The 19692-nt window shown below is 36.4% G+C and overlaps 1 protein-coding gene across 1 annotated transcript in view; it reads left to right on the forward strand.

The window, feature by feature from the left end:
• HACE1 (HECT domain and ankyrin repeat containing E3 ubiquitin protein ligase 1) overlaps positions 1–19692 on the forward strand; it is a 135418-nt gene that overhangs the window by 59236 nt on the left and 56490 nt on the right. The window contains exons 8-12 of the mRNA XM_011996088.1: positions 4940–5036; positions 5210–5311; positions 6263–6369; positions 12640–12790; positions 18771–19105. Coding sequence (XP_011851478.1) covers positions 4940–5036; positions 5210–5311; positions 6263–6369; positions 12640–12790; positions 18771–19105 — 792 coding nt within the window. The remainder of the gene's footprint in view (positions 1–4939; positions 5037–5209; positions 5312–6262; positions 6370–12639; positions 12791–18770; positions 19106–19692) is intronic.

A 19692-nucleotide genomic window follows, 5' to 3' on the forward strand; every position in this document is an offset into this window, starting at 1 on the left:
GGGGTTTCACCGTGTTAGCCAGGATGGTCTCGATCTCCTGACCTCGTGATCCGCCCGCCTCGGCCTCCCAAAGGGCTGGGATTACAGGCGTGAGCCACCGCGCCCGATGCAGTTTTTTCATAGCATTGATGGTCTTTACAGTTTGGCATGTTTTTGCCATGGCTGGTACTGGTTGTTCCTTTCCATGTTTAGTGCTTCCTTCAGGAGGAGCTCTTGTAAGGCACGTCTGGTGGTGACAAAATCTCTCAGCATTTGCATGTCTGTAAAGGATTTTATTTCTCCACTTATGAAGCTTAATTTGGCTTGATATGAAATTCTGAGTTGAAAATTATTTTCTTTAAGAATGTTGAATATTAGCTCCCACTCTCTTCTGACTTGTAGGGTTTCTGCTGAGAGATCCTCTGTTAGTCTGATGGACTTGCCTTTGTGGGTAACCTGACCTTTCTCTCTGGCTGCCCTTAACATTTTTTCCTTCATTTCAGCCTTGGTGAATCTGACAATTATGTGTCTTGGAGTTGCTCTTCTCGAGGAGTATCTTTGTGGTGTTCTCTGTGTTTCCTGAATTTGAATGTTGGCCTGTCTTGCTGGATTGGGGAAGTTCTCCTGGATAATATCCTGAAGAGTGTTTTCCAATTTGGCTTCATTCTCCCCGCCACTTTCAGGTACAACAATCAGACACAGATTTGGTCTTTTCACATAGTCCCATATTTCTTGGAGGTTTTGTTCATTTCTTTTTACTCTTTTTTTCTCTAATCTTGTCTTCTCGCTTTATTTCTTTAATTTGGTCTTCATTCACTGATATCCTTTCTTACACTTGATCAAATTGGCCATTGAAGCTTGCGCATGCGTTACAGAGTTCTCCAGCCATGGTTTTCAGCTCCATCAGGTCATTTAACGTCTTCTCTACGCTGTTTATTCTAGTTAGCCATTAATGTAACCTTTTTTCAAGGTTTTTAGTTTCCTTGTGATGGGTTAGAACATCTTTCCTTAGCTTGGAGAAGTAGTTATTACCAACCTTCTGAAGTCTACTTCTGTCAACTCGTCAAAGTCATTCTCCATCCATCTTTGTTCCGTTGCTGGCGAGGAGCTGCGATCCATTGGAGGAGAAGAGGCACTCTGGTTTTTAGAATTTTCAGCTTTTCTGCTCTGGTTTCTCCCCATCTTTGTGGTTTTGTCTACCTTTGGTCTTTGATGTTGGTGACCTACAGATGAAGTTTTGGTGTGGATGTCCTTTTTGTTGTTGTTGATACTATTCCTTTCTGTTTGTTAGTTTTCCTTCTGACAGTCAGACCCCTCAGCTGCAGGTCTGTCGGAGTTTGCTGGAGGTCCATTCCAGACCCTGTTTGCCTGGGTATCACCAGCGGAGGTTGCAGAATAGCAAATATTGCTGCCTGTTCCTTCCTCTGGAAGCTTCGTCACAGAGGGGCACCCGCCTGTATGAGGTGTCTGTCGGCCCCTACTAGGAGTTGTCTCCCAGTTAGGCTACACAGGGGTCAGGGACCCACTTGAGGAGGCAGTCTGTCCATTCTCAGAACTCAGACGCCATGCTGGGAGAACCACTGCTCTCTTCCGAGCTGTCAGACAGCGACATTTAAGTCTGCAGAAGTTGTCTGCTGCCTTTTATTCAGCTATGCCCTGCCCACAGAGGTGGAGTCTATAGAGGCAGTAGGCCTTGCTGAGCTGCAGTGGGCTCCACCTAGTTCGAGCTTCCTGGTAGCTTTGTTTACCTACTCAAGCCTCAGTAATGGCGGATGCCCCTACCCCTGCCAGGCTGCATGCAGCCTGGCAGGTCAATCTCAGACTGCTGCGTTAGCAGTGAGCAAGGCTCCGTGGGCATGGGACCTGCCGAGCCAGGCATGGGACGGAATCTCCTGGTGTGTTGTTTGCTAAGACCTTGGGAAAAGTGCAGTATTTTGGCAGGAGTGTCCCGTTTTTCCAGGTAGTCTATCACGGCTTCCCTTGGCTAGGAAAGGGAAATCCCCCGACCCCTTGGGCTTCCCAGGTGAGGCGACGCCCCGCCCTGCTTCGGCTCACCCTCTGTGGGCTGCACCTGCCGTCCAACCAGTCCCATTGAGATCAACCAGGTACCTCATTTGGAAATGCAGAAATCACCTATCTTCTGTGTCGATCACTCTGGGAGCTGCAGACCGGAGCTGTTCATATTCGGCCATCTTGGAATGGGAGTCTTGAGACTAAATTGTTTACTTTTACAGGTCACAAAACATAAAGGACAATCTGTTTATCTTGCTAGAGCAGCATGATATCGATGAAGGATTTTGGAGTCAGACTGATACAGATTCAAATTCTGGTCTGCCATGTAACTGTTCATCTTGAGCAACTCCATTATATTCTTGAGCCATGGTTTTCTCATCTGAAAAATTGGGTGAATCCTGTTAAAATAAAAATCTTAGAAAAAATAAGTTTTAAGTTTATTTAAATGAAAAACGTTTCATGAATCAGGCAGCACTCAGAATCAGAAGCGGGTGAGAGAGCTCTTCCCAGCAGTTTCTAAGTAACGAGCTTTTATAGGCTGAATATGGAAGCAAAGTAGAGAAATCACGTGACTGGCTACCCTTATGTGTGTATTTGCCTAATTTGGTCATGGTGTGAAGAATTGGCTGTCTAATTTCTTGAAACCGCTCTTTGTTGCAAAATACATACTCCCAAGTTAAGCTGAAGTTTGTTACAGAGGAACTCAGAAGTATAGTGACAGTCTCAGGCTAATGGCCTCCTGTTTGCTTAATTTAAGGAGGCTTATAACAGTGTCAGCACTAAGTCAGACTTTGGACAGAGGACTGAGCATAATGCTTGTTACCTAGTGTATCCTAAATAAATTGTGTTTCAGGTCTCTTGTTATTTTCTATAGTGCGGTGTTGTCTTTAATACTTATTTGTCAAATGAACGGTGTCTGAAGTTAAAGCCTATAATACAATTCATTGTATGTATCGAGTACATGTTATAAGACAACTGCCATGCTTGGTGCTATGGAACAGGTCTACTGTCAAGAAGTTTACAATTTAATTGGAAAAAATTGGACACATGGATGTTAAAGAACTGTAAAAGAGATATCATTAAAATTGAACTCAGCAGTTTTATAAGATGGATTCCTCAGAACCCTGGCTACTAGCAAAAGTATCACTATATCCCTAAATAAATTAAGCTCAAGTTAGTTGCTTTTCACTTGCTTCTATTTTTAGGTATGTGAAAGAAAGGAACAGTGTAAATTAAACATTAATCACCGTTAGCTATTGTTTATAACATCTTGACCAACACTTTGAGCTGAATGACAAGTAATGCTTGATGAAGACTTCTTGCTTGATGCTGGTAAAGCTGATTATTGTTCCTTTCAAAGGGATTGCTGATTTACTTTTTTGATTTTTCTCGAATAAATTAGATATTATTCTTAAGTTCTGGCTTATTGGTATTAAGGAAGATAATCAGTGTAATAATAAAGTATCAAGAGAGTGACAGACCTATAATAACTGTTGCAGGGTTTTCTGGCACTAGATTCATAGTAGGATACTATTAAGATTTTTTTAAAAACACTTTAATTCCAATTGGCTATAAATTATTCTTCATACAGTGCCATTTTGTGAAAGAGAATTTTAAGTTTCTGGGAAATCTGTGTAGCGTTTTTCTTTGTGAAATCACATGCCTCTTTAGGTAGTGTTATTGTGGAAAGACTATTGGTCTAGAAGCCCAGGTGCCTGAGTTCTAGTTTCACCTGTGCTTTGATTACTTGCTTTTCTCATATACAGAGTACTTTTTGGATTCATGCTCTTCCAAACTGTACAACTTATTTGGACCTTTCTTTCTTTCTCTTTTCCTTTTCCTTTTCCCTTCCCTTCCCCTCCCCTCCCCTCCCTCCCTTCCCTTTTCTTTTTTTTTCTTTCTTTTCTTGACAGGGTTTCGCTCTTGTTACCCAGGCTGGAGTACAATGGGGCATTCTTGGCTCACTGTAATCTCTGCCTCCTGGGTTCAAGTGATTCTCCTGCCTTAGCCTCCCAAGTAGCTGGGATTACAGGCACCTGCCACCACGCCCAGCTAATTTTGAATTTTTAATAGAGACGGGGTTTCACCATGTTGGCCAGGCTGGTCTGGAACTCCTGACCTCAGGTGATCCACCTACCCTGACCTCCCAAAGTGCTGGGATTACAGGCGTGAGTCACCATGCCTGGCCCTGGGCATTTCTTAAGAATCAGCCATTAACATTAATTTCCCTGGAGTGATAGTTACCAATTCTCTTTCTACAAGAGAGAGCAATCAGGGAATGAGGCATGTGGATAGGAGAGTTCATTCTAGGACAGATTGAATACCCATCTGCAGAAGCCAAACTGAGTGGGTTGGTAAAATGAAGGTCAAAAGCTAGATAGTATTTTTGGCTAATAACCCCACTTCATGTTCCCTTTTTCCCCAGATTCTCTTCTATTAGTTTTACTTTTCTCCTTCCTTTGTTTTAATTTTGTTTTTTTGACAACGTATTACAAGTGTGCCATAAAATGTACTCTTGTTTTGACTCTTGAGGTTCTTTTGGATTAAGAAGCTTAGAGACTTGGATGTGTGTAGTAGGAAGAAGGTGAGGCTAAAGTTGCAAATGATCAAGTTAAGGTGGAGAGAGAGATTAGGAAGTGAATGTAAGAAAAAAATAAAGCAGAAGGCTCAGTAGTAGTTACTTATCCCCAAAATATTATGCCTATTTTAGGAAATGTGACACAAATTCAATTCTAAAATTTAATAGGCCACTTTCTGGTCTACATAGTGAAAGCATGGCTTAACTTTGAGAGAAGTTTTTCTGATTGTGAGCATGTGTTTCACATCCTCTTGTCTTAATTTTTAAAATTGTTAGTCTTTATTGACTCATAATAAATGACTATCCATAATTCGTAGAGAAAGACTTTTAAAAAGATTGTCTTTTTAACTTGTTTCTCTTTCTACACAGTCATGGTCAGAGAGATACAGCACAGATTCTACTACTACGAGGGGCCAAATATCTGCCAGATAAAAATGGAGTAACTCCTCTGGATTTATGTGTGCAGGTATGTTTTTAATTTATATTCTGAGCCCCTTATCTTTATAATAGAAACTGGAGTGGTAACAATTATAATTTTTTTCAATGAAAGGGTAGGTGCAAAGATTTTTATTGTGTGAAGAATATAAACTTTAAAAGGAACTCTTTTTAAACCTGGATAATTTTAAGTCTTGTTTTTAGGGTGGATATGGAGAGACTTGTGAAGTGTTAATTCAGTATCACCCGAGGCTTTTTCAGACTATTATTCAAATGACACAGAATGAAGACCTCCGAGAAAACATGGTAATGTATTTGTGCTAGTAGCTTGTAAATGAAGACACTTTATTTCTGCTTAGCATATATGACATTTTACAAATGTGCTTAGCTTAGTAATTTTGCTTATTGTCACAAATATCTTAATAATTAGCTTATCTGCATTATAGGATAAGTATGAGTTAGATAATAATTAGTACAGTTTTTGCTAATATTTGGCCATATAAATCTTCTGCCCTATGGGTCTTTGGTCTCTCCTTAAGATAACTAGAATAGGCTGGGTGTGGTATCACGCCTGTAATTCCAGCATTTTGGGAGGCTGAGGTGGGTGGATTGCTTGAGCCCATGAGTTTGAGACTAGCTTGTGCAACAAAGACACAGTCTCTTAAAAAAAAATTACAAAAATTAGCTAAATGTAGTGGCATGCGTCTGTAGTCCGAGCTGCTTGGGAGGCTGAGCTGGGAGGAGGGATTGAGCCTAGGAGGTTGAGCCTGCAGTGAGCCGAGATCTTGTCCCTGCCCACTACACTCTAGCCTGGGCGATACAGTGATGCTGTGTCTTTAAATTAAAAAAAAAAAAAATGTTCCCATGGCAAGAGGAAAAGACTGGGGAGGAATATCATTATGATTGGTAATCACTAGTTTACTCAGCTATGTGTTTGTGATAGTTTAAGTCTCAGAAAAATTGCTCTAAATTTCTCTTTTATTTTAGAAGTTTAGAATTAAATTTCCAAAACTATACTTGGTGTTTTTAAAATTCTATCTATATTTACTATTGTTTTGTAACTGGGTGATTTTCAACAAAGATTTTATTGTGTATCATTATATCTCAATATTAGCTTTTAAATGTATGCAAGGCAGAATAACTAAAGGACTTGATTTAGACTAATTGGCTTTAAGATAATTAATAAGTATTTAATTGTTTAATAAGATTTAATGGATTACCATGTAATCACATTTTTTTTATTTATAAAAAATTTAGTTACGGCAAGTTCTGGAGCATTTGTCTCAGCAAAGTGAAAGTCAGTACCTAAAGATTCTAACAAGCCTTGCTGAAGTTGCTACAACAAATGGTCATAAACTGCTTAGGTAAGTGTTTCGCAATAAGAGGAAATCAATAGGTAGCAGTGTCTGTTGGCTTCACCTCCTAAGTAGTTTATTCTGTGGGACGCCTTTTGTCAGTGATAACGATGTTATAAAAATTTGCTGACTTCTGGTTTGTTTTGTTTGAAAGGACCAGGGTAATCAACTATTGCTAAAGAGATTTTAGTCTCTCTGAAGAGTGTGAATTTGGGCATATGTGTCTAGAATTTTGTGAAATGATTACTTACCTAGACATGTAAGTAAATGTACATGAAGAAGAATCGAGAAAGTTCAGGAATCTTGACCACTAATGAATAAAATAAAAGTAGGTATAAGCTACTGTTTAACCTTTCAGTGTACTCTCATGACCCCCTCATAAAGTTTTTTTCTCTGAACTGTCCCCCTCAGTTAAGTTCTTTATTGTTTCTAAAAGATCCTGTGGTTTTAATGGCTCATCACTAAGTTCATGGAGTTAATGCCTTATATTACTTGAATTTATATATGAAGTGTTTTTCTGTAGCTACACTTCTTTCTCTGTGGCTGGCTACCCCAATTAGGAATAAGCAGCCACTGAGAAATGATTATTCCCTTATTATTTCTTAGCCTGCAGTTTTGACCCCTTTCTAATTTGGATGCTTTCCCCTTCATATTATTCGTTTTACTAATTACTTCCACTCCTAGTAGATTGACAGGTCATGATCTTCTCCCATCTCTGTAGTTGCAACTGAAATTTTTTCCACCCAACACCATGCTACTTCTTTAAATCAGCTGTATTATTAAATTTATTATTCTAGCCATTTGTTTCAGTCTTCTTTGGGACTTTTCATGTATTTCAGATCAGAATCACGTTCTGTACTGTTTACTTAAAAGGCCCTTTGCTAGGTTCCTTATACTTCGTGATTCCAAGATCACCTTCTTATATTCTTTTAACCATTTAGTCTTTTTTCAGCAATTCTACTCAATATACCATTTATTCATTTTAAAAATTATTCTATTTCTACCATTGAGACTACTCATAGACTCTGTCTATAACAGTCATTGAATTCTAGCTTTCCGTAATGCTCTTACTTAGTTATTCCCAGTAATCCGTGTATTTCATGGAACCCTTGTAAGATTCAGATATACTAACTAAAAGCATGGGCTTGGAGTCAGCCAGACTCAGACTTACATCCAGACATCATCATTTACTGTGTTACCTTAGCAACTAACTTTTCCCTTCAACATCCACCCATCCATCGAATATATATATACATATATATATGTGTATGTATATATGTATATATACACACACACACACATATATAATTATTATTTTTTTATACAGAGTCTCACTCTGTTGCCCAGGCTGAAGTACAGTGGCACAATCTTGGCTCACTGCAACCTCCGCCTCCCAGATTCAAGCAATTCTCCTGCCCCAGCCTCCCAAGTAGCTGGGATTACAGGCACGCGCCACCACGCCCGGCTAATATTTTGTATTTTTAATAGAGATGGGGTTTCACCATGTTGCCCAGGCTGGTCTTGAATTCCTGAGCTCAGGCAATCGGCTCGCCTCAGCCTCCCAAAGTGCTGGGATTACTGGTGTGAGCCAATGCACCCAGCCAAATACGTATTTTTGAGGGCCTACCATCCATTAGGCCATCTGTGAGGTGATCATGAATAAAACAGACAAGATTTCTATGTTGAAATTACAGTCTAGTCAGAATTTTACTGGATTTTATTCCATTTTGTTGGAAACTGGTAATAAATATCTTAATGAGTTGTGAGAGTGAAACAAGATAATTCTGTAAAATGCAAAGTAAGGGGTCCAGTATATAGTAGAGGTGATGATAGTTATTATTTTAAGTACCCCTATAATACCATTTAACCTGTTTTCCTACATTAGAAAACTTGTTTTTTCTACTTAAATATTTGTCAGATTGTATATACTTCCACAGTAATTAGAAAGCATTTATGTTTTTATGTGTCTATGTTTTTAAGTTTACCTTCATCACTTATTAAGCAGGTACGAAGCTAAGGAACATTCAAATATATTATTTCACTTAAACCTTACAGTAACTTTGTAATTTAGATGTTATCTCCACTTTACGTGTAAAAAAATTGAAGTTAAATGATTTGCCAAGCTAATAAATAAACCTGGATATATATCCTCAGTAGTAAGTAGCAGATTCTAGGTTCTAATCTAGCTTCTAAAAATGACAGGGGTGGTTAGTAGGACAGGAGAAACAGGGTAGGAAAAAGGAATCCATGGCCAAAACAATAGTAGTTTTTAAAAAATTACTCTGCTACACTGTGCTGTCTCACCACTTACAGTGCTGCCTTCCAAATGCTTTATAGAATCTTATTTTTATGGCCATTTTTGGCCTGTAAATATCTCATTGTTGGGATTGGTAGTGAGTATTGGTTATTAGTTAGAATTTATTGTACTGTTAAATGGTAATTCTTAAGATGATTTCAAATACAAATTGCTTCCCCCTGCTGATTTATGTTTAATGGTATTTTTGTAGAGTATCTCATTTGTGTTCATTTATTTGTGAATCATTTTATGTTTCTTAACCCGTTATGTGAAGTAATGTTGACCCTTGTTTTAATAGAGATTTTCTTTAAGAAAATAACTGATTCAAATATATGTTAATTATTGACAACTCAGGTGTTATCCAGCACACTTTTGGAAAAATTGGTAGCCTGTTATCTAACTGATTTCAGGAATGTTTGCTAAAGATAATAAACATTTACTGAGGCGTTTGCACATAATGTTATGTTTATATTGAAATGAAATTTTATCTTTCTGTGTATTTATGATTGAAAGTAAAGGTAGTTAACGATGTGGAAATGAACAGAGAAATCATAACTATATCCTAAGTAAGACCCTGAATAAGAATATACTCATATAAACCAAAGGCAAGAATTTTACAATGATAAGGGTTTGAGTTAGGAAATTAATTTCTTTCTTTTTTTTTTTTTTTTTTGAGATGAAGTCTCGCTCTGTCATCCAGGCTGGAGTGCAGTGGCATGATCTCGGCTCACTGCGAGCCCCGCCTCCCGGGTTCATGTCATCCTCCTGCCTCAGCCTCCCAAGTAGCTGGGACTACATGCGCCTGCCACCACACCTGGCTAATTTTTTGTATTTTTAGTAGAGACAGAGTTTCACCGTGTTAGCCAGGATGGTCTCGATCTCATGATCTTGTGATCCGTCCGCCTTGGCCTCCCAAAGTGCTGGGATTACAGGCATGAGCCACTGCCTCTGGCCAGAAATTAATTTTTAAACTTTAAAATTGAGGCAGGGCAGCTTTGAAACAAATGACCATTTTATGATCAACTGGAGAAGGGTATATGAAGTTTAGGGATACTTCACTGGTGGGAAAGTGAGAAAATGATATTTTTTACACCAGTGATTCATCTTAGAAGAAGTTTCAATTGAGTAAAGTAATACAAAATTGTTAGACTGTATTTATAATTAATAATAACCAGATTCCATAGTTTAAGAAAATATATTTTACCTTAAAGTAAGATAACTCATGATGTATTCCCTAAGATATTTAAAACAAATATTTGTGTATGTGGTACTTTTGCAGAAGAAAATTAAATTTGGCCGGGTGCAGTGGCTCACGCCTATAGTCCCAGCTCTTTGGGAGGCTGAGGCGGGCGGATCACGAGGTCAGGAGATCGAGACCATCTTGGGTAACACGGTGAAACCCTGTCTCTACTAAAAATACAAAAAATTAGCCGGGCATGGTGGCGGGCACCTGTAGTGCCAGCTACTCGGGAGGCTGAGACAGGAGAACGGTGTGAACCCAGGAGGCGGAGCTTGTAGTGAGCCGAGACTGAGCCACTGCACTCCAGCCTGGGTGGCAGAGTGAGACTCCCTCTCAAAAAAAAAAAAAGAGAAAATCGAATTCACACCTCTCTTACAGAATTTGAGAGTCTGGAACACTTTTGCTAGAGCTGGAATACAGTAAAAGAAGGAGATGGTTACAACCAAACTACATTTCTATTTTATTAGTGTCAACAGACTTATGATATGCAATTAGAATCACTATTTCATAAAGACAAATATGTAAAAATCAGTGCAAGCTAAATTAATCACTCTATACACATTTGATTCAAAATTATTGAAGCAAAAAAGGCTGTGCTAATGTGCTATAGCTATAGTGACAGCAATAGCTATTGATGTTTTACGAACACTGGTAACTGAAAGTTAATTTTTATTGACTTTTAAAACAATTTAATGAGTCTTACAATGAGAAAAAAACATGGCTAATGAAGTGAAAATGTCAAGAAATTTTGGTTCATGTAACCATGGTTGAAAATGCCCTCTAATTTGGTACTTATCAAATACTTGAAAGTGGACATTTGTCATTACCATCTTACTAATACTATTTAAAAAAAAAATTGAAAAATACCTACAGATATCATAAGTGAAGATTTCAATGAACTGGGTAAAATATATATAAGGGAAGAGAGAGTAAGTTTTTGATAATTAAATTATACAAATGTGGCTTACTGCCATGGTTACTACTTGAGACCATCACTATGACAGTTACTACTTGAGACCGTCATTATGAGACTGAACAAAGTAGGATGAACACAGAAATCAAAACTTGAGACAAATTAAACTGTATATATATATTATATATAATATATAATATATATTTTTTAATTTTTTTCTTTTTTGAGAGGTGTCTCATTCTGTTGCCCAGGCTGGAGTGTAGTAGTGCGATCTTGGCTCACTGCAAGCTCTGCCTCCTGGGTTCTCGCTATTGTCCTGCCTCAGCCTCCCGAGTAGCTGGGGCTACAGGCACCCATCACCAAGCCCAGCTAATTTTCTGTATTTTTAGTAGAGATGGGGTTTCACCATGCTAGCCAGGATGGTCTCAATCTCCTGACCTCATGATCCGCCCGCCTTGGCCTCCCAAAGTGCTGGGATTACAGGTGTGAGCCACCGCGCCCAGCCAAAAGAAACTATTTTAAAGGAAGGGGCCAGGGAAAGAAGAAGAGAGCTCCCTGCTTCTAGTGAGCAAAGGCAGCAACAACCTTGAGCTTCTACAGCCTTTGGTACTTACTGGGTAGAAAGAGCAGGGAGGAGGAGCTAATAATTGGTCAGCTGCTTGATTCACAGGTTCATATTATTGCTTAACAGGCTTCAGATGTACCTAATCACAAGAAGGTCGTGACTGCCCTCAGCATTCCTTCTGGGTGGCAGACGCAGTTTGTCGGTTTGCCAACATCCTGCATTTATGAGAAGAGTTTGCTGCTTACTCATATAGCCTCCAGTGGTATACTGAGTTGATCACAATCCTCACTCTTTCGGCCTTCAACATACAAAGATAAATCCTGCCGTTCTGCCCGGAAGTTCATGCAACTCTTTGCTTTGCTCCAACATTTGTGATACAAGATAACTGATGTTAGAGATTTCAAAATAAAACCACCATCAACCAACAAAAATATTTTGTTTAAAGATATATTATTAGATTCAGTACAAATTTAGCCTACCTCCTACAGGTTTTCTGTGGAAAGGTAATGATTGGTATTCATAATGTTGAGCAATCACAATACTGTGGGATTCTGAAGGGCTTTCTGATTAGTAAAAGTGAGTTTATGTTAATTTAATATGATTTAGTGTTAATTGAATTTTAGTCTTTTTTCATGGTAGGCGAATATTTCCTATATTTATGTAGAGTCATAAGGCAGCCTATTATATAGAGAACAAACCTAATGCAAATAGCAACTTTAAAATTATTCAATTTATGAATGTTCTATATGTGAATAATTGGTTACTATTCTGGGGTGGGAAGGGGATATGGGATTACGGATATAGTGGCGGAGAGTTCAGTTTAGCTTCTTCGTTAAAACAGTTGTGGGTTGGCCTAAGAATATGATGATTTATACCTTTGCTTCTCTGTGAAAATACAGTCAGACTTCTAAAGTATAAATTTAATTTACAAATATACTTTTGAAAGTAAAAAGTTTAGGGGTTGCCTTGAAGTTGTTGCCACAAGAAACCAACTATTCTAAAGGAGTGATTTTCTTCATATTTCATGCTTTGATTATTGCTTATATTCTGGGTGCTTAAGAAATAGTAATTAATTTATATGCAATTTAAATAATGTCATTTCCTGTTAAACCATTCTGCCTCCTATCATGATAGGAAAGGAATTTTACTCCAGTTATTATAATATGAAACAGATGGTCAGTGGGATGAAAGTGTTTTAAAATAAGTATTTTAAGATGTAATTTGTCTTACTCCATCTAATCTCATATTTTAATTTTTATTTTCAGCCTATCTAGCAATTATGATGCTCAAATGAAGAGCCTTTTAAGGATCGTGAGAATGTTTTGTCACGTCTTTCGAATTGGCCCATCCTCCCCCAGTAATGGAATTGACATGGGCTACAATGGGAATAAAACTCCAAGAAGCCAGGTGTTCAAGGTGAGAAAAGTGTATGGCATTGTTAGGAAGATAGACGTGGAAGAGATGAATTTGACAAAGCATGCATTCATTAATCAGAAACCTCATGAACAGGTTGTAAGTTTGGTTTATACCCATATCACTTCTAAAATTAGGCACACTTTTCTCCTCTCAACTTAGTCTACTCAACAGCAAGTTGGTGAGCTTTCTGTATTTTTCTTACAAATAAAATGTTTTATTCCATTGGTGTTTTATTCTAAGGGTAGAAATAGTGTTTAAAATTAATTTTATTAAATTATAAGTTTTTAATGTAATATGCAGCCAGCATGCTTTTGAAAGAAATTTATTTCTTATTAGTGAGGAAATAAAATGCACAGTTTTTATTTAGATTTTAATATGATATGTGTGTTAGGTGTATCTGTATGTGTTTTTATAGTAAGGTTCTTTCATTTACTGGATTTGCTAACAGTTAATTCCTGAGATAACTGCAAGGAAGAGTTGTTGAGATAATTTTCTTAAAACATTTTGTATTGCTTCAGCTGCCTTTCTAAGCACATATGGGTGAAGTCCTTGGAAGATTCGTGTAAAACCCAAGGGAGTGTTGTTACTCATGTTAAATTATAATTTTATGAAGTAAACAAAATAAATATGACTATAATTGCTCTTGTTAATTGTTTTTGGGTGTCATTTTAAAATAACAGATTTTAGAAAAATATGTAATTTAATAACTTCATGTTTTTTATTTATTCATGTATTTATTTTTTGAAATGGAGTCTCACTCTGTTGCCTAGGCTGCAGTGCAGTGGCACAATCATGGTTGACTGCAGCCTCGACCTGCCTGGGCTCAGGTGATGATCCCACCTCAACCTGCCCAGTAACTGGGACTAGAGGTGCATGCCACCATACCTGGCTAATTTTTGTATTTTTTAGTAGAGATGGGGTTTTGCCGTGTTGCCCAGGCTGGTCTCGAACTCCTGGGCTCAAGCTCTCTGTCTGCCTCTGCCTCCCAAAGTGTTGGGATTACAGGCATGGGCCACTGCACCCAGCCAACTTATGTTTCGTTAAACAATCATTTGAGTATAAAATATAGGTTATTTATCAAAAAAGTGATATAAATGTTTTTATGTGCCACTTCCTTGAAAACTAGTTAGGATTGACAGCTTTGCTCTTTGTAAAATTCAAATCTAAATTAGTGTTCTATACTAAATGATGCTTTTCTTACATGGAAAATTTTTGCAGAAAGGTAAAAATAAAGTTTGCAAGAACTTTGACACTGGTAGATTAATACTTAGAATAGATATGGTAATCTTTTAGAAAGGTTATGTATAAATGTCCATCTGTTTTACTCTCTTTAAAAAAAGTCAGTCTAGGAAGGGAAGTTTTCAGCTATGTATGTATGTTTGTACATTGAGTGTGTATTTTTGTTTTTTTGTTTTTTTTTTTTCCTTATTGTGCCACCTCCTGGAAGAATGAAGTTATGCATTCTTGTAATTCATGTGGCTTTTCATGTACCACTTCCTGGAACTCTAGTTAGGAGTGACGACTTACTGTCTTTGTAAGATTTTGATCTACATTATTGACCTAGTCTTTTTGTCAGGGCTGTTTTGAGCAAGCTTTACTGCTTCAAACATTCATATCACACAAAGTTGTTTTTAATGTGTTCTGACATGGCTCACTTTGTTAGTGACGGAATCTACCCTTGATTTGACTTTGACTCATACTTTCTACTCACCTGTAATGATGAATATAAAATCAAATCAGGTATGGCTGTGGTCAGTATTATTCAAATTGAGTTAGATTTATTTAATTTTGTCTGATTTCTTTGGTTAAAGTTTCAATCTGCTACCTATTAGCTAGTATCAGAAAGTATGTGTTAAGTAGCCTCTCTACAGGTGATTTAAAAGATTTAAATATTGATTTAAATGTTAGTTTTCTACCTAATCAGTCAATACAGACATAATAGAGTAGCAAAGGATATCTCTGTTTTTCCTTTTCAACTTATGTTTAAAAAATAGAACCCAGACTTTATGTTTTATCATATATCTGTGATGTATATAATATATAAATACTTTCTTATTTCAAGAATTTTGTTAGTATTTTTGTTTCATTTTTTTAAGGTATACTTTCTACAGCATTGACAACTACTGTTTCTTCTCATCACTTATTTTCTCTTAAATTTTCAACTTTCATTTTGGTAAAACACTTAATTGCAAAACTCAGCTAGTTTTTAAACACATTAATGAGTATTAACTGTTAAAGAATTTATTTGTCTCTTTTCATCCAGTTTTATGAATGAAACATGGAATCTTTGGGGATTGACAAAATGATCTGCCTTCCATTTACAAGGATAAAAATAGAAACTGTACATTGTCATCCATGTGAATCAGGTCTCCTGTTCATTGTGGGGTGATTTCAAGTTGTAAAAATCTTTGCTAGTTACTGAGTTGCTGTGATGTTAGACTGGAAATACCATTTTAATTCTTACCACATTTTGTCTGAGGTAGCAATTGATCCCTAATTTCCATTTTATTAACAAGGTACTCTAATGCTACTTTATTGTTCAAATTAACTAATGGGTTTTCCATTAAGAATGAGTGGGTTTATAGGCCATGTGTTTTTAGTCGGTGAAATTGTTTAACATCCTGTTATTAGTTTTCTGATTTATTTTAGAAGTTCTTTAAGTTAGTCTTAACACATAGCCATTCTTTCAGCATTAAGAGATGTTTATCTAGTGCCTTGGGAACTTTGGAGCATTTGAAGGATAAGGTCATTTTTATTTCTGAAGCACAGTAAACATGGGGAAGACAATTTAGGCTTCCTGAGTCTTGCTGTGTTCTTTTTTTTGTGAATAGTAAGCTGTGACTTACAATTTGGAAAATTTAGTAACCAAGAAAGATTGTGAAACTTTTAACTTTAAGATCTTATCTTGTGGGTTGTGGCATTTGACATTATCAGGTTAAGAATAGTCAGACTAACAGGATATCAAGGTACTATGAATGAACATTAAATTAATAATACTTTTCTGCCAAATTTATTCCTCATTCGGCACTTCTTGAAATTTTAAAAAATCGTTCAGTAAGCTCGAGATTGTATATTTTGAAATATGACTTAACATGCTTATAAAACGTATGATTGTCGTATCATTGTTACTATATATAGAATATAATTCTTCGGTAAGGATCACTCAGTAATAATGAATGTGAAGCAGTATTTTCACAGTACCAAGAAACCTGCTAATATTTTCAGTAGTAATTGACTCATTGTTCAGTAACAATTGGTATGTATGGTGTATCTTATTTAATGTATTTGATTATTTATGAATATAGAAAGTATCATAGATACAGTATGCAGTGGTTTATTTTTAATTTTAAAATTTATTTGAATCCTTTTTATTGGTGACTGCTACCATAGTTAGAAATTAAAGTTATTTTCATAGTATTCTTTTTGTGATTGAAGAATGAATTTTCTGAATAGATCTTCAAAGAGAAACTTCCTAGGTAAACTTACCTCAGGGTTGGGATTTAGTTTTAGTATATGTATGATTGAAGAAATAAAAGGTAAGAAAAGAGAGAAAAGTAAAGAAAAGTCCAGTGTGGCTTACTACTTATTTTTTTTCTCATTCTTCTAATTATTTGCTGTGTTCCTTTATTTAAAACTCTGACTTTTCAGTATCTTTATTGTCATTTTTACACATATCCATTTTTTCTTTGGTGTTATTTCTGTACCACTGAAAATTTGCCTTTCATTTTTTACACATTGTCAGTATTTGAAAATAGGGTTGCTGTTGGTTTAGACTCAGTGCTCATCTGCATGATCAGCCTGTGTTATTTCTTGCCTTAGGCCTTACCTCCTTTCAGTGTATTGACTTTCTAGGTTTTATCTTTTCTCATTTAGAGGCCAATTATTCTTTTTTCTTTCTGTTTCTAGCAGTTTTATATCACCACCTGTTCTTTCCATTTCAGAAGTTCATTTTCTGATATAAAGCTAAATAGCTGTGCTGACATAAGTTCTTTTCATCTTCTGCAGCAGGTTCAATGTTTTGCTCATAAAGAGAAACTATAGTTTCAACTTGGGTCATGATTAGAATTTTCAGTGAAGGTATCTGTCAGTATTTATGGCAGTTGGGTGCTTCTTGCCCTTCTTTAAGCAGTTCGGGGACCCCAAATCTGTCAACAGTTGTGAGTATGGAAGAGCCCTCATTATGAGTGAGAGGGGTGCTTACTTTAACTTCAAAGGAGGGTATAATTTCTCTTAAAAAAGGAAACATTGTACTTACCCACCTACCTAGTGCATAGTACAGGTTGAGTGAGTGAACTAGGTTTTTGTTGATTGTAGTAGTGGTGGTTTTGTTTGTTTTATTGTGTTTTTCTGCTTTTTGGTTGAACGTGTAAATGAAGGCCTGAGGTGATTGAATTATTTGCAAATTCAGTTAGTAAAATATTTTCAAAAGGAGGATGTTACAGAAATCTGAAGAAAGGCTGAAAATGGCAGTGAAGGTATTTGTTAGATAATAATTGGGAAGAATTTCCTGACAGAATAGGTTATTCAAACATTTTCTAAGGTTCCAAATATGTTTGTATCATCTCCTTCCATAGCAATCTTTAAAAGAAAGATGATTTCTTTCCTTGAAATATTTTAAAGGTGAGTCTTCCTGTAGCACATGGTCTAGTTTGTAGCATTCTGTAATCATGTCAGATTCAAAAAGTGAGATTAACCTGTATATTTATTTGCAGAAAGATAGCTCGTCATTCTCAATGAGAATATTTAAAATAGTATAGGATGAAGGGATTGTTTAACCACTGTAGCACTTGTAAACTATTGGAGACAGTATCTCGCTCTTTCACCCAGGCTGGAGTACAGTGACACGATCACAGCTCACTGTAGCCTTGACTTCCAAGACTCAAGCAATCCTCCCATTTCAACCTCCCAAGTAACTGTGACTACCAGTGCGTGCCCTTGTACCCAGCTAGAATAATAATAGGAAATGGTTTATTCTCTCCTTATCTTTTTTTTTCTTTAATAGAAAGCTGTTAGTCTTTACTTGGAATTAATAATTTGCTGCTCAGTGTTTTTTTTTTTTTGAGATGGGGTCTCACCCTGTCATCCAGACTGGGGTGCAGTGGTGTGATCTCAGCTCACTGCATCCTCTGCCTCCTGGGTTCAAGTGATCCTCCTGCCTCAGCCTCACGAGTAGCTGGAATTATAGGTGTCTGCCACCATGCCTGGCTAATTTTTTGTATTTTTAGTAGAGATGGGATTTCACTATGTTGGCCAGGCTGGTCTCAAACTCCTGACCTCAAGTGATCTGCCCACCTCAGCCTCCCAAAGTGCTGGGATTACAGGTGTGAGCCACCATCCTCGGTCTGCTAGTCAATATTTTAATAGAAGTTTGGTAATTGTATTTCTTGTTTTAAAAAACACTAATTATTAGAAATGGATTGTGTCTGTAAATATACATATATACATAAATGTGTCACATTTTATAATTTCTTGTCAATAATTATCAAAATTCCAGGAATTATATGTAACGAAAAGAGCACAGTAAAAAAGCTGTTCATTAGGTTCTTTAGGGATTCTCATTTTTTAATTGAAAAAAGACATTTGTTTAATTGAAAGTCGTTGACATTGATCATATTAATACAGAAAATGTTAAGACTGATTATAAATAATAATAATGTGTGCTTTTAAAACTAAATATTTGAAAATTAAAAGAAGAAAGATTGCTTGTGAATTTTTTGTTAGTTTTTCCTTTTTATTCCAAGGAATACATACATACAAACTAAATTATTACCATAAATGAAGCAATTGTCATTTATATAGCATTTGTATAATTTTGTTACTTACCTTTAGGCATTACCATCACATTAACTTGGGAAGATAGAAATATCTAGAGTAAATTTTCTCTTTTATAATATTTGTCTAGGTATGTGGGTTTTGTTTTTTTTTTTTTGATCCTATAGTTAAGAATGGTGTTTAAAAAACACTTTTGTTTTTCTCTCAGCCTCTGGAATTGCTTTGGCACTCATTAGATGAATGGCTAGTTTTAATAGCCACAGAATTGATGAAAAACAAAAGAAACTCAACAGAGATCACTTCTATTTTACTGAAACAAAAAGGCCAAGATCAAGATGCTGCTTCCATTCCTCCATTTGAACCCCCAGGACCTGGGAGCTATGAAAATCTGTCCAGTGGCACAAGGGAATCTAAACCAGATGCTCTTGCAGGGAGACAGGAAGCCAGTGCAGATTGTCAGGATGTTATTTCTATGACAGCCAACCGGCTAAGTGCTGTCATTCAAGCTTTTTACATGTGCTGTTCTTGTCAGATGCCTCCAGGGTAAGAAAGGTTTGGCTTATTATTATTTTTTCTCTGATAGGTGATGAAAAGCAGTGATATTTTTGTAATTTCAAAAACAACAAATAATAATTTGTTGATTTAAAGTTTTCTTTTTGTTTTAAGATACTCATACTAATCTAGATCTAGTAGGGAATATTTAAATTTTAAACAAGCAATATAATTACTTTGTAAAGTGGTGAATGTCACCTTGTATAGGATCTCTTAATTATGTATTTGAAATGTGTAGAGCAGAAATGCACCAAATTTCAAGATTTTTTAAAAGTCACTTGTTGATATTGTCTGCTGATGAGAAATTAGAATCATTTTACAAATTGGCTAGGCATACTTCAGTTTCCTAAACTTACAAAGAAGATCCAAAACCAAATTCTTTTTTTTTTTTGGTTTAGAAGCCAGTCCAGTTCAATATATATTTATCAGGAGTACTCTATTTTATCACAAACTTTTTCACATCTAGATGTGTATAAGAGACAGGTGAAAGAGAAGGCAGTAATAATAACTTACATTTACTGAATGCTAATTTTAGGTCAGGTGCTGTGTATTTGCCTCCATGAATTATTTTGTTTTCT

Source organism: Mandrillus leucophaeus, unplaced genomic scaffold, assembly GCF_000951045.1.
Source record: "Mandrillus leucophaeus isolate KB7577 unplaced genomic scaffold, Mleu.le_1.0 Scaffold501, whole genome shotgun sequence".
NCBI classification, from domain to species: Eukaryota; Metazoa; Chordata; class Mammalia; order Primates; family Cercopithecidae; genus Mandrillus; species Mandrillus leucophaeus.